This window comes from Talpa europaea, assembly GCF_964194135.1.
Source record: "Talpa europaea genome assembly, chromosome: 8".
Lineage (NCBI taxonomy): Eukaryota > Metazoa > Chordata > Mammalia > Eulipotyphla > Talpidae > Talpa > Talpa europaea.
In genome coordinates, this window is record NC_140075.1 from 114,417,812 (window position 1) to 114,432,515 (window position 14,704).

The 14,704-nt window shown below is 68.8% G+C and overlaps 1 protein-coding gene across 8 annotated transcripts in view; it reads left to right on the forward strand.

Moving 5' to 3' along the window:
• Nucleotides 1-14,704, forward strand: part of BEGAIN (brain enriched guanylate kinase associated) — a gene marked incomplete at both ends in the record, with an annotated part of 38,023 nt that overhangs the window by 13,584 nt on the left and 9,735 nt on the right. For 5 of the 8 annotated variants that reach the window (XM_084239584.1, XM_084239586.1, XM_084239587.1 and 2 more), the window contains 2 exons: nt 753-776; nt 1,657-1,685. In XM_084239584.1, the coding sequence (XP_084095710.1) occupies nt 753-776; nt 1,657-1,685 (53 nt within the window). Of the gene's footprint in view, nt 1-752; nt 777-1,656; nt 1,686-14,704 lie in introns of those variants that run through there. The other 3 variants (XM_084239583.1, XM_084239585.1, XM_084239588.1) reach the window with 1 other exon arrangement.

Consider the following 14,704-nt stretch of genomic DNA (forward strand, 5'->3'; position numbering starts at 1 on the left):
TCAGCCCAGAGAGAATGGGGGCCTGAGGCACCTCGGTGAATGATGGAACACTTGGGTTTTGGGGCTTGGGGCTGACCCTCCCCAGTGCTGGGCTCCTCCCACCCTGAGCTGGCCCTGTGGAGGCCAGGCCTGCTGGGCGCCGGGGTGCCCTGGTGAAGGGACAGGGCTCCTGCCAGGAAGCACAGCCGGAGAGGAAGAGGCAGGGAGAGGGCAGGGCAGCCCCGGGGGCTCCAGACATGCGGTATCCGTGTTTATTGAGCGCCTGCTGTATGCTGGGATGGAGTGTGCTGCGGGCAGTGATGGGACCTGGGACCGGCGCGCGAGGCATCAGGGGCCTGGGGGAGGTGCCGGCCAGGAGGCCAGTGCCCAGAGGCGGTCCAGGCTCGTGGTCTCCACAACTTCTGGAGCGCTGGGGTTCCGCCTGGCCGCCAATTCCAGCTCTTTGGGGATCATTTCCTTGGCAAGTCCTTGCCCCGACCCCAGCCCTCCGCAGCCCGCGGGCGCAGAAGGGCAGCCCAGAGGACCTTGGCACCCCCGCGCGACCCCAGCTTCCAGGTGAGGAAGCCGCGCCCGGGGGAGCCCCAGGAAGGGCGGCCCGGGAGGCGGTGGCCCAGGCCGGGCCGGGCCCTCCAGCGGGGCGCGGGTGGCCGGGCTGCGCCCTCGCCCGGCGGGGCTGTGGGGGAGGCGGCGGGCCCGGACCGGAGCGGAGCGCGCTCCCGGCGGACGCGGCGGCGCCCGGCGCAGGGGCCGGGATGGGCAGCCACCAGTCTTCCCAGGTGTGTGGCGCGGGCCCGGCTCGGCGCCCCGGCCCCCCTCGCCCAGCCCCGACCCCGCAGGAGGGGCCGGCCCGGAGCGGCCTCCCCGGGCGCCGCGCCCGCCCCGCCCCCCGCCGCCGGGACGCGCCGCCCGCCGGGGTGTCGCCGGCGCCCGCGGGGTTAACGGCCGCGGCGGGGCCCGGGGGCTGGGCTGGGCGGGGAGGGTCCCCGAGCGCGCGGGCGGGTCTGCGCACGCCCGGCAGGAGCCCCTCGGCGAGCCCGGCGCGCAGGGGTTAATCCCTCGGGCCGGGAGGGGCGCGCCAGGCCCCGAGCCCCGGAATCTGAGGCCCGCGGGGCCCCCGACCGAAGAGTGCGAGGCCCCCGATGCCACCCCCCGGCGGCGTGAGTGTCCGCGCCCGCCGCCCCGCGGGCCCCGAGTCTCCCCCGCGCGCGTCCTCCCGCCCGGGGGCTCCGCGATCCCGGGGCTCCACTTCCCCGGGAGGGGCGCGGGGCTGGAGGGGTTAACGGGCGGGGCGGCGGGGAGCGGCGAGGGCCGCGGCCGCGGGAGAGTTCGCGGGACCCGGCCGGGGCCCCCTCCTTCCGCCGAGCCCCGGGGGGCCCGCGCCGGCCCGCCCGAGTCCCCGGGCCGGCCCCTCCTCGCCCCGGGGGGCGTAACTCGGCGCCGGGGCGCGCGGCGGCCCGGGCGGGCTCACCTGTTACTCGGCCGCGGCCCGGCGCACCCCGAGTCCCCGGGACCGCGGCGAGGGTGGGGGTCGGGGGCGCGCGGGCCGGGCTCGCCGCCGGCCGAGCCCCGCGGGCACCGTGCCCCGCGGGGCCCGACCCCGCCCGCCGGCCGGAGCGCACGCCCCTGCGCGCTGACCCTCTGTTTGGTTCCCCGCAGGCCTCTGCCGCAGACATGGAGAAACTCAGGTGAGTGGGGCGTCTCGCGCCGCGGGCTCGCGGGGCCGGGGGCGCGGGGGGGCGCCGGGCGGGCGGGCGGGGCGCGGCTCCGCGGGGCGCCGCGGCCGCCTCGGCGGGTCCGGCCCGGGCCGGGGTGCCGGGGTGTGGTGCGTGTGCGCGCGGCGAGACAATGGGGCGCCCCGCGCGGGGGCCGCGGCGCTGGGGGAGGGGGGGCGCCGCCGAGGGCCTCCGGGGGCCCCGGGCCGCGCCCCGCGCCCCATCGCGCCCGGGGACCCCGGGTTCCGGCCGCGGCGGCTCCGCCGAGCGGGCTCGCCCCGCGCCCCCCAGATGACAGTTGCCGGCTCCGAGCTCTCAAGTTTCCGCCTCGTGGGGGCGGGTGGGGGTGGCGTCCTCGCGCCGGCCCAGGCTGTGGTGTCGTGGAGCCATTTTGGGGGAATCCCGCGGTGGCAGCCGGGGGTGTCCCCTGCGGCCTCCCCGGTGCTGAACTTCCAGAGCCTCGTGGACTCCAGCAGGCCCCCTTGGGGCAGGCCCGGGGCGGATTTGAATATTCACGACTTCCTCCGCTGCTTCCTCGCGCCCTGACCCCCACTTCGGGAACACCCCTCCTGTGTTTTCCTTCCGGAGTGTGAGCCAGGCGTTGTGCGGGCAGCAGGCCCAGCTCCTGGCAGCCCGGCTTCAGCACCCTCCGCGGCCCTGGGGGGTCCCCGGCCTCCCCGTGCCCAGTCTCCCCCCTCGGGGGCCAGCATCAGCACCCATGGAGGCCGGGTACCCCACTCCCCAAGGAGCAGGCCCTGGGGTCCAGGGAAGAGGGGCCCTGGCCTCCTCAGCTGACCTCTGGTGATACAGCCTGGGCACAGTGGACGGGCACGGAGACCCCAGGTGGGCACGCCGTCTCCTGGCCCTCTCTGGAGTGCCGCCCTCTCTGGTGGGGCCAGGGCCATATCCGCTGGTCCTGGGCTGGGGGGAGGGCGGCCTTCCTCGGTGCCAGGCGCTCATCCCCATGCCAGCGTGCATCCGCCAGCTTCACCTGGCTGCGGGCTAGGTCCACTCGGGCTCGTGAGGCCTGTGGAGAGGAGCCCTGGCTCTGGCGCGCGGATGAACTTGGGCCGCTGACCCCAGGGGTGGTGTCCATGTTGGCTGCCATCTCCCCTGTGCCCTGCTGGGGCTGGATCCTGGTGGAGGGAGGAGGTGGCACGGCTTGGATCAGATGGGACTTGAGGAAAAGGCTCCTGGTGAGCCCTGAGGCCCTGGGGGTCCCTCTGTGCTTCTCTTTCCCCTTCTCTCTCCATGTGCAGCCAAGGTTCTGGAGCACCCGCCTGTGTGTGCTGGGCACAGGTGACTGAGACAGCCCAGCCTGGTTGGGGGCCCAGGTGGGCAGGTGGGCATACCCGCTGCCCGAGCTCTGAGGCTGCTGGGCGCTCTTGGCCAGGCGGGCTGAGGGCCACCCAGGGCTGGGCCCCAAAGGATGGTGGCAGTGCCGGGACCCCGGCTTCTGGGTTGCGCTGGGCCCCACGGCCCTTCAGCTGGGGCGGCGTTCTAGAGCTGGCAGGAGCAGGGATCTCGTGGGGCCAGCACCCAGCAGAGCCTCCCTGTATTGGGGGTCCTGCCCCCTCTTCCCCTCACCCCATTCATGTTCTCAGAGCTGCCTTGCAGGCCTCTCCAGACCGTTTTTTCCATGCCAGTGGCCTGTTGGATTCTGTCCCACATTTACTGCCATGGGTGCAAGACGGGGAGACCTGGAGGGGTGAGGGGCCCCTCTGGAGGGCACAGACCCTGTCTGGCCTCGGGTGACCTCTCAGGCCTCATCTGTCCTAACCACCCCCACCTAGCAGGGGTGGTAGGAGGGGTGACAGGCACTACTGGGGATGACCTGGCCCACATTCCGGGCCCAGGTAGGGGCCTCCTGGGGGACATGGGAACCGCCCAACCGCGGAACAACATGCATCTGTGATCCGAGTGGGAGGGTCCAGGAGTGCCGAGGCTGACCTGCTCCTGGGCCCTGCCTTCTGGCCCCCAGTGTGGTTCCTGCACCGGGCAGTCCAGGCCTGGGCATCTGAGGGGTCAGGCCTGGAACTGAGGGGTCAGGAGGCCGTTGCCCGCCCCACCCCCTCCCTGCCACGCTGACCATTGCCTGGACCCAGACTGGCTGTGCGCACAGCCAGTAAATACTTGTCAAATGAGCATGAGGACTCTGCCGTCTGACCCACCGAGGCTCCCTTTATGGGGTACCCTCCCCAACCCCCATCTGACTCCCACTCCTCACCAACCAGCCCACTCCCAAACGTGCTGACTCCTCGTGCTACCCTGCCTCTGCCTGCCCTTCCTCTCCCAGAATGCCCTCCACCTGCCTTCTTGTCCACACCGCCTCTCCTCCAGTCACCTTCTCCATGTGACCCTCTGACCCGACACCCCCACGTGCACTGTCCCCCTCTGTGTGCCAGGCCCTGTGCTGGACTCAGACACAGTAAGACCCAGGCCACCCTCTACAGCGGGACACAGACCCACTGGAGGGTCTTCCCAGGGCCCCAGGCCTGGAATATCAGGGAGGGCTTCCTGGAAGCAGGGACATTTGAGCCAAAGCTCAACGGATGTGTAGGAATTTGCAAGGACAGACAGGGTAGGCCTTCTAAGTAGTGCAAAGACCCAGGGGTCTGAGGAGGCAGGATGTGTTTGGGGGGACAGAGGCATGGTGGTGGGGGAGGTGAGCGGAATGTTCTCCATCTCGCCCCGGGACCCAAGGTCTGGGCTTGACCTCCCAGTGCCTGGCTGGGGCTGGCCCACAGTCAGGCTCCCCCAGGTCTGACCCTTGGCTCTGGGCTAATGCGTGCCCCCACCCTTTGCCCCTTGACCCCAGCTCACTCAGTGGTTCTGCCTCTGGCTGCCTGGGGGCTCTTCCTGTGACTCTGAAATATTCCCAAATATTGGCGAGCCCCTGCTGCCTCCTGTTTGTGGAGCTGCCTGAGCCTCTAATCCTCGAGTTAATCCCTCCTCTGCTGCCTCCACACAGGGCACAGGGTCTGTCGCCTCTCTTGGCACCTGGGATCCTGGAAACCCATTGCTGTTCCCCTCACCAGTCCACCCTGCCCCCCAAATGTCATTTTCAAAGTTGTGAACTGTGATAGGTAGGGAAACAGAAAAAATTAATAAATACATGTTCAGGGTGGAGATTAAGTCACAACTGCCCCCAGGTGCTGCCAGCACCCCCACATACACACACATAGGCCCCAGACCCTTCCCTAATCACAGCCCCCCTACCCGTGGTCCCGGACCCTGACTGTGATAAGCAAGGCCTAGTTTTCCTGGGGCCTGGTGCCAAGAGGTCACGTGCTGGCCTGGGGGCGCACCATGTGGGGGGCTGCGTGGCCTGTGCTTTTCAGGTGGCTTTTTTCACCAAAACAGCATCTGGAGCCACCCTGGGTGGGGTGGGGTGGCCCTGGCTGGCCTCCCTGGGGAGCCAACGTGGGACTGAATCCTTTCATGCATGGACTCTGCACGGCTTCCGGCCTGGACTTTGTGAATAAAGCTGCGGGGGGCACATGCTTTCTGGGGTACCCCAGAGTGGGACTACTGGGCCCAGGGCAGCTTTAGGGAGAGGGTCACACCTCCAAGGAGCTGCTGCCCAACCTGCCCCACAGGATGGGGATCCTCCAGTCACCCCAACACTGGGCGTGACCGGCAGGTGGCACGGCGCTGTTTTGGGGGGTGGGTGCTGTTAATTGTGCGGCCTGTTCCGATTTCCTCTCTGGTGAGGTCTGTGCAGACTTTCCTTCGGGAGGCCGTATTGATTTGTGGGGGTTCCGCCAGCAAGACTTGTCAGTTCCATGTGTGGCAAACACACCTCCCGCTGCTGGCTTGCTTCGCACTCTTTAAATGGGGCGCTGATGACTCACGTGACCCAGCCTAGTGCTGCCCGCCCCAGCCACACGCTGCGCTCCATGCAGGCGATACCGCAGGCACTGCCAGGCCGCCGTCCTCAAGAGCGGGCACTAAAATCCCTGCCCGCCGGCCCGCACCTCCCGCCCACACCCCCGGCCGGGCCTCCTCGCTGCCGCCCTCGCAGGCCCCGGGCCTTTGCACAGGCTGCTGCCATCCGCCTGCAGTGTTTTCCCCAATGTCCACGCGCACTGTCCCTCCCCTCAGGTCTCCCTCTGTCCCTCCTGGGGGCCTCGCCACACTGCTCTCTACACTGGCAGTATGGCCCCCCCTTCCCTGCTCTGACCCCCGACTCCTGCCTTGCTTTATCGCTTTCATCTTGTTTTTTGTTTTTTTTTATATAGAGGCATGTTTTCTTTCTTTCTTTCTTTCTTTTTATTTGTTTGTTTGTTTTGTTTATACAAGCACTGGGTACAGTCTGAAGCGCGGGAGGGTGAGAGAATTCACCAGGGCCAGAGCGGGGAGCAGAGCAGGCAGAAGGACCGAAGTACACTGTTGCGGGGAGCAGCGGGCGGCAGGAGAGGTCTGCGCGCCATGCGGGACCCTCCTCCGGTGGCCGGGGAGCAGCCGGGGATCGAACCAGCGCTGCAGAGGCTGGGGGCAGCTTCCCAACCCAGCGCTCAACCTCAGCGCCACCGGGGAGGCCCCGCTTTCATCTTGTTTATCATCAGTCTCCCTCCCAGAGCAGCAGCCGGGCTGACCCCGATGCTTAGAACAGGCTCGTAGCGGGTGCCAGGAGATGCTCAGAGGAGACAACTGCCGCGGGCAGGACGGGGGAGGTGGGGCGCGGTTCCCGGCCTCGTGACTTGACTCCGGCGCTGGGCTCTGCGCCGCCTGCGGATGGGGCGTCGGGCGGTGCTCGTGCCCGGCCTGGGGAGCAGTGGGGCTTTGCTTTTTTTTTTTTCAATTACCAGCTGTGAGATCCTCGGGTGGAGGCACATGGCCTCACCTGAAGCTGGGGCGCCTTCCCGAGAGAGGTGCTCGAGTGGGCAGGCGCAGGGCAGAGGCCGGACCAGCCTGGGCAAAGCCTGGTGGCGGGAGCAGACGGGACCCTGCTGACATGGCGGCGGGTCAATGGCCTCCGGAGCTCTCGGCCAGCTGCCTTCCCAGCTCTGGGGGACACAGAGCTTAGAGGGGTTTGGGGACACTGAGGCCAGGACTGCGAAGGCGCCTCTGGGTCTCCAGGAGAGCCTTCCGTTCAGCCGACACTGCCCGGCGAGTGCAGGCCTGCAGGCCATGCCTCCCAGCACCCCAGCCTCCCTCCCGCGGCCCCTCCGCAGGCCCCAGAGCACCCCTCCTGAGGCCCAGAGCTGAGGGCATGCCTCCGAAGCTGGCAGGCCCCCCAGCAGACCCAGACGCCCCGCAGGCCCCCAGGGCCCCTCAGCTCCCAGCATGGCTGCCCCCACGCAGGCTCAGCAGGACCTTGTCCTGCCTCCCTCCCTGCGGCCCCCTAGGGTCCCTTCTCCCCGAAGAGCCTCCCCACCTCTGGGCTGTCTCTGCTGATGGCGGGTCCAAGCACCCACTGTTTGCCTGAGGCTGCCGGAGCCCGGGCACAGCCGTGAGCAGCCCGCACGGCGCACTGCTGAGGGGAGACGGGAGCCTCAGACATCGGTGACTGGTGTATGGAGATGAGCCCCCAGGGCCCGCCCCGGAGCAGGGGCCGGGAGCGTGTGTGAGGGCGGAGTGGGCACGGCGCGGCAGGCCTCTTGCGAAGGAGTTACCTGGTGGAGACCCGAGCAGGCGAGGGAGACACGGGCCCATGTTCGGGGAAAGAGTCCTGGCAGGGGGAACAGCAGGTGCAAAGGCCCAGAGGAGGCTGGGGGTGGGGGGGGTAGCAGGCGGAGCCCTGGGGTCCAAAGGTCCCTGTCCTCTGGGTGAGGACTTGCGAGCAGAGCAGTGACGTGGGTCTTGTGCGGGGAGTTAGGAGGCTGGCAGGGGAGCCCGAGAGGGACCGGGCGAGCGGATGGCAGTGCGGGCCAGGGCCAGGTCTCCTGGCGGGCGGCGGTGGGGGTGGGGGCTGGGCGGGCTTGACAGCGACTCCTGGGCTGGGATCTGAGCGCTGAGAGGATGGAGTTGCTGTCTCTTGAGACAGGGGCAAGTATGGGGGATGAGTGGGTTTGGGGGTGCACAGGCTGTTACTCATCCTGGGCCTGGGGTGCCCCCTTTTCTCGAACAACCCCTGGCACAGCCCTGCTCCGGGCAGGCCCCTGCCATGGAGGGCATCCTGTTCTCTGGGCAGAGAAGGCACACAGCCTGGAGGGCAGGCACCGGTGCTGTGGTCTGGGACTGGCCTCCCTCAGGGACCCTCGTCACCATCCCAGGATTGCCGCTGAGTGTCCTTGTCCCGTCCCTCCCAACCCCTGCTTCTGCTTCATGTCGCCTCCCTCCTGCCTCATGTCCCAGCAGACCCAGCAACTCCCCCTCCCCCGCAACTGAGCCTAGTGGAAGGAGCTTAGGGACTGTTTCTTACTACAGTGTGAATGACAGCCTCACTCCGGTGTCTCCCTGTGGGACTGAGAGCATCATCGGCGGCTCCTGCACAGTCTCTTCCCTTCAAGGTCTCCGGTCCTCAGAGCCCACCTGAGTCCCCACCCCTCCGGAGAACCTCCCTCGTGCAGTGCGAGATTAAGTCAGACTCACCGAGGTCTGAAGCCCACATCCACGCAGTGCGGCCTGGACCCGCCCAAAGCGCTGTTTGTGCGTCTGTGGAAGGGGAGCGACAGTCAGCGCCCCTCCCACAGAAGGCAGTTTTGAGGATGGCGGCGTCAGCGCAGCCCGCTCCGGGGGCTCTGGCTCTGCCTTGTCTCCCCGCTGAGGGCTGAGGGCGGGTGACGCTCCTCCTGCGGCGACAGGGAGCCCCGGGGGCAGACGGGCAAGGGCCGCAGCCGGGGGTGGACTCGGGGCCGGGAGAATATCAGACGTGGGCGCAGGGGCAGCTCCGTCCTCTCCCGGGAGAGGTCCGTGGCCGCGCGCTCGCAGCAGAGCTGCCCCTGCCCCCGCGTCCCCTCCACTCTGCCCTGAGCTCTGGCTCTTGCGCTCACCTCCCAGCTACCTGAGCGCCGCCCCTCCGCCTGCCTCAAGGCCCGTGGCCCAGGGCAGGTGTGTTTAATGGCGGGAAGGGCTGTCAGCCCTGAGCCCGGCGGAGACGCGCAGGTCAGGGTGAGCACGGCAGGTTGGCGCCCCGGGCCCCGCAGGCCCCTTGTGGCAGACACGGGGTGATCTGTCTCTGTTCCCGTCCCGGCGGGAGGGGTGAGGGCCAGGGATGGGACATGGCGATGTTCCCAACAGCCGCCCTGGAGAGGGGAGGGTCTAACCCTGGCCCTGGGCTCACCAACTGGGTGCCCTCAAGAAAGGCCTCACCCCAGGCCATGATTCCTTCATCTGTACGATGGGCAGCACCCCACCCCCGCCAGGCACCCCACCCCCACCTACCAGACACCCCAGCCCCTCCAGGCACCCCACTCCCGCCAAGCACCCCCGCCCCACTAGGCACCCCACCCCTACCAGGCACCCCACTCCTGCCAGGCACCCCACCCCCTCCAAGTATTCCACTCCCGCCAGGCACCCCACCCCCACCAGGCCTTGGGTGAGGATTCAGTGGAGAAACACCAGTGGCGCACAGTAGGTCTTGTTGTGCGTCTGGAGACTGAATGAGGTATGCTCAGGGAGAAACTTCCAGAAGGAGGTCACAAAGGGCGTGGCTTCCAGATGGGGAAACTAAGGCCCCACAAGGTGCCAGTGCCTCCTTCCACCTCTCTGGCTGGTGCTAAAACCCACCCCAGCTTCCAGACTGTCCCCCCAGGACCGTGTCCGTGGGTGTGGAGACGAGCGAGGGAGCCCAGCCAGGGGCGAGGACCCCAGGTGATACGGAGGGAGCAAGGGGTGGTGGCCGGCGCCCCCGCCCAGAGCGGGTCACCAACGGGCCTCCCACAGGCCTTCACGGGCCCGGTACTCCAGGCCCCCGCCCCCCAGTTGGTGCGGGCTCCTGTCTGCGGCGGGGGCTGCTGGGCGCCGGGCAGCAGACTGGAGCCAGCGTGGGCACCCTGGGGGGGCAGTGACCCTGGGGTGCACATTCCCGGCGGCAGCCCGCTTACCTTGGTCCCGTGCTGGGTGGCAGGTGCCGGGAGGTCAGCTTGGGAGCCGGGAAGCCCCACCGGAAGGCCCCACCGGAAGGCCCCACCGGAAGGCGGCCTCTACGTGCTGATTGGGAGCAGCTGTGGGTCTGGGGCCGCAAGAACAGCAGGGGCAGAGGCCCGGGCGGGAGGGTCAGGCGTGAACATGGTCATGGGCACCTCCAGCGCTTGGTCATCCCGCCCCGTGCCAGGGCTGGGACCCAGGGGGAGGAACACGCGGCTGCACCCAGAGCACCTCCCCCACTGTGGGGCTGGGACTGGGAGAACAGTCCCAGGCCCGATGGGAGATCAGGGGGGGCTTCCAGGCGGCACACAGAGCGGCCCCAAGGGAAGGGCGGGGCGCGTGAGCTGGAGGCGCAGGGGTGCAGAGGCCGGGGCCGGCGCCGCAGCTGCTCTGTCCATCTGCCGGCGTGGCCCTGCTTTGCCTCAGCCCCGGCCCCTGCTGGCCCACCAGGTCACAGAGCCGTGAGCTGCCCACGAGGCTCTGCCTGGGCAGAGGGGGCAGCAGGGGCTGCAGCTTCCTGGGAAGACCAGGAAGCTTTTCCTGCCGTTTCCGTCTAGGTCTGGTCCTGGGCAGGCGGGAGCCCGGCTGGGGGAGCTGGGCCAGGGTAGCCGTTGAGTTTGAGGGGTCCCTGCACCTCTGGAGGTGCCCCGGCTTGAGCAGGTGGCTGTTCCTAGCAAGGGCTCCCAGGCCAGCACCGGGACAGCTCCCACCCTGCACACACGCGCACACACATGCATGCACACCCTTGGACACACATGTAAACACATGTGCCCACGTGTGCCACCTCCCCAGGGGCTGCTGCATAACAGCGGGCGGCAGGTCAGAGTCCCCATCTCTGTCACACGGCGCCACTGCCTCAGAGGTCGGCCAGGAGCTTCCGGCGCGGCACAAGCGCGTCTGAGCCACAGAGGGGTGCTGGCCGGTGCCCAGGACTCTCTTCCTCTGAGAACAGAGGGGCGAGGGGAGAGCGCCCCAGTGCCCACAGGGCTCCATACAGAGCCTTGTGCAGGGACACTCGGGAGGCCTGATGGGGCAGGGGGCAGAGGCCACTCTGCAGACCCACCCCAGGTGTCCGCAGGGCGCCGAGGGTCTGGCGTGTCCCCAGGAGCCAGCGGGGACAGTGCTGGCCTGGATCTCAGCAGCTCTGGGGCAAAGGCCTTCTCCCAGGACCCGTCACCTTGGCCGAGGTGGCAGCTCTGAGGGTCATTGCGTGGACTAGCCTCTGCCCAGCATGGCCCCTGTGCCCGGGCACCCGTTCCAGGGGAGGCTGCAGTGGGGGAGTCTAGGGGTGGGAGCCCCGAATGCTGCTTCTCCCTGGCAGTGCAGGAAGGAGTGAGGTCTTGGGGATCTTTGTCACCACCCCCATTTATGTACCCCCAAAGCAGCCTGGAGACATGAAAGTTCACCAGACTTCAGGTCAGCAGTGTCTCTGCAGCCACAGGTGCTGGCCATGCGTGCACAGTGGGCACTGGGCTTTCCAGGCCCACAAATGAAGGGGGGCTGTCCCAGGAGGCAGGGCTGAGGGAGAAGGGGGAGCTAGCAGGAAAGAGCTAGAAGGGCTGTGGGGCTAATAGCCAGGACAAAGGCCCTGAGGTGGGAAGAAGGGCTTGGAGTGGCCGCAGGGTGCCAGGCCAGTGAGGGGCAGTGGGGCAGAGCGGTCTGAGGCTACAGAGTCTGGCCGGGGGGGGGGGCTTCACCCAGAGCTGGCAGGGTCCATCAGGGCTTAGTGATCACATCAGGCTGTGGGGAGAGTTTGTGATTGGGCTGGGGGGCTGGGAGTAAGCTAGGGGGCTGGGAGTGGGCTGGAGGGCTGGAGTGTTGGGAGGCAGGGAGTGGACTGAGGGACTGGAGGTTTGGGGGGCTGGGAGTGGGCCTGGTAGTAGGCTGGGGGGCTGGGTGTGGGCTGGGAGTAGGCTGGGGGATTGGGGGACTGGGTATAGGCTGGGGGGTTGGGTGTGGGCTGTGCGGCTGGGAGTGGGCTGGGGGTTGGGGGGCTCGGAATGGGCTGGGGGTTGGGAGTGGACTGGGGGCTGGGTGTGGACTGGGGGGCTGGGAGTGGGGGGGGTTGGGTGTGGGTTGGGGGGCTGGGAGTGGGCTGCCGGGTGGAGCAGGAGGCCCAGGCACCCAGTGGCTCCACTGTGAACAGGACAGAGACTGGGCAGCCGTGGATCCTGCAGGGCCGGCCGCCCCAGCCTCCGGCAGGAAGATCTCTCGGGGCCCCGGGTGGGCAGGAGTTAACCTGGAGCAGGAGGGAGCGAGTGTGATCCCGCAGAGGGGACTCGGGGACAAAGTCGCTGGGATGAGGAGCCGCGCGGTGGTTCGTGAAGGATGACAGGCGGCTCGGCTTTGCTGGAGCGTGACTGTGGCCCGATCCTGAGCTCGGGCCCCCCAGGAGGCCGGGTGCTGGGGGCGTGTCCCAGGGACGGTGCCTCCCTGGCCCGCCCCTGGGGGCTGGTGGGCAGGGGCACCTTCAGCCCAATCCCAGGAGCCCCAGCCCCCAGCGGCCCCCCATCACCACGACCACATTCAGTGGCCCCAGTAACCTTGTCAACACCGCAGAGCTGGGCAGGCTTCTCCCTTGGCCCAGGGCCTGGAGCTCAGAGCCCCCTGTGCCCAGCACAGGGGCACAGGCCTCCAAGGGGCCAGGGAGGGCGCGTGGCCAGGGAGGGCCAGGCCCCTGGGGGCAGTGCGAGAAGAGGGGAGCTGTCCTCAGGAAGGAGCCAGGAAAGGCTGTCTGGGAGAAGTGTGGCTTCGGCCGGGTCTCCCGAGGAAGGAGGGGAGCGGGGCCGGGAAAGGAGGGTGCTCCCGCGGGAGCAGCAGGGAGAAAGGCCTGACCAGGCGCCTGTGGGGAGCCAGTGAGGAGCAGGCTGGTGCCTTTCAGCAGGGCCTGCCGCGGGGTGGGGGGCTGGCTTGAGAGGGAGTGCCCGAGGGGGGCGAGGGCAGGCTGCTGTGACCCCCGCGCCCTGGCCTCCCTGGTCGAGGTCAGGGGCAGCCAGAGGTGGCCACAGCCACCTGCATCTGCACCGGGGGATGATGGTGGCCTTTACCCCCCAGAGCCCCAACCAGTCCTTACAGCTCCTCAAAGCCCACCTGACGGGTGTCCCCGAGCAGCCGCTCCCGGGGGTGGGGTCAGACCTGGCTTACATCCTGACCCTTCCCCCAGGGCCCAGGCACGGCCTCCACAGCCCACCCCCGCCGGCCCATCTTATCCCGGACACCTGGGGGGGAGGGGGCAGCAGTGTCCCTCGTGAGGACACCCACGTCCAGGAGGGGACTGGGCTCACCCCGGCCCCGTGCCTCAGGCCAGGCCACACCCCCTGCCCATCCTTCTGCCCTGCAGTCACCAGGCCCTCTGCCAGCAAGAGCAGGAAGGTGGCCGTGATGCCCAGCAGGGGTGATACCGTGATTGGTCATGGGCCGAGGCCCCCCACCTGGGCTCCTGCTGGGCAGTGGCTGTCCGGGCAGTTACTCTCCCTTGGGGGTCTTGCCCAGCCTGACCACTCTCCTCCCGTAACACTGGGGCAGGGGCCCTCCCACTGAGGCACAACCTACCCTGCGCCCCAACTCCCAGGCTGCTCTCTGTGGGGTGCCCTGGGATGGGAGGGAGGGTGGCAGCCCCAGGAGGGGCCCACGATCTAGTTTGCATCCTCACCCCAGACTTGCTGTGTGACTTGGGAGAGTTGCTTAACCTCTCTGGGCCCAGGGCTTCTCACCTCTGTGGTGGGAGGTGCTCTCCCCCCATAGGCGTGAAATGAGAATGTGCATCAGGGTGTAAGAGTGGGTGCTCTGCCCCGCCCCCCACTGTGCTCCCCCATCTGCCATGAGACCCCATGGACAGGCCTGGGGTGGGGGAGCTGGCGGCAGGGGTCGGGAGAGGGACTCCCTGGGGACCGCCCACCAGCTCCTGCCGCCTGGGCCCAGGGCTGGAGCCCCAAAGTCCGTCTAACACAGACCAAGTCACTGCCCCTCCCCCGCTGCGGTGGGGGCGGGGGCCGCCCCACTTTACCAGAAGGAAGGGAGCTCAGGAAGGAGGAACCGCAGCCCCGCGCCAGCTTCCCTGCTGTCGCATCCGCGCTTTTAGCCTTTCTTGGTCCGGGGGCCCAAGTCTGACCGTTCGTAAATGTCTTTCTGATTTTTCGTGCTCACTGTAGGAAATGGGACAACCCAGAAAAGTATGAAAGGACAATTGTTAATGGCCAGAAGCCACCAGCAGGACAGTCCCCCCCGGCCCCCCCCGCCCCCGCCGCTGGTCTGTGCCGGGGAGGGCAGCGCTGCTGGGGCGACCGCCCCCTCTCCCCCCGCCTGTGCTGTGCCTCTTTCCCTTTGAAGCTGAGTTCTGGGGCAGCAGCCTCTCCTCGAAGCCGATCACGGCTTGGGCTGGGGCCCAGCAGGGCGGCCCTGGGAGCGCGCAGGCGGGGTCACGGCCCACTCCGCGCCCGGGCTCCAAGGCACCTCCTGGGCCCTCCAGCGGGGCGGTGTCCCGGGGCGCACAGGGCTCCACCCCGCCCCACTGCCCGGCCCAGGCCAGGTCCGGTGCGAAGAGCCCCGGGAGGGTGAGGTGGGTGCCCCCCCCCCGGGGCCCCTGGCATCTGCTCGTCCGCTCCGTGCACACGGCCCCGCCGACCGCCCAGCGCAGGCTTGGCAGGGGTCTCTGCCCCCCGTGCTGCCTGCCTCCTGGGTCAGGCCGGTGGGCCCTTCGTGCACGGAGCAATAGACAGGAGCCCACAGCTGGGGAGCCCGCCCCCCCACTCCCCGCTGGGGCTCGCGGTGGCCCACAGCAGTCAGGGCGCACGCAGGTGAAGCCGCCACTGGTGGGACTCGGTGCCACCGACAGGCAGACCCTGCAGGGCAACAGGCCAGACTGGCAGCCTGGCAGGTCCCCTTTCCCGCCCGCCCCCTGCCCACACGAGGAGCGATCCTGCGGGCGGGGCGGCCGCCATCCTCTGTGCCCGGCGCCC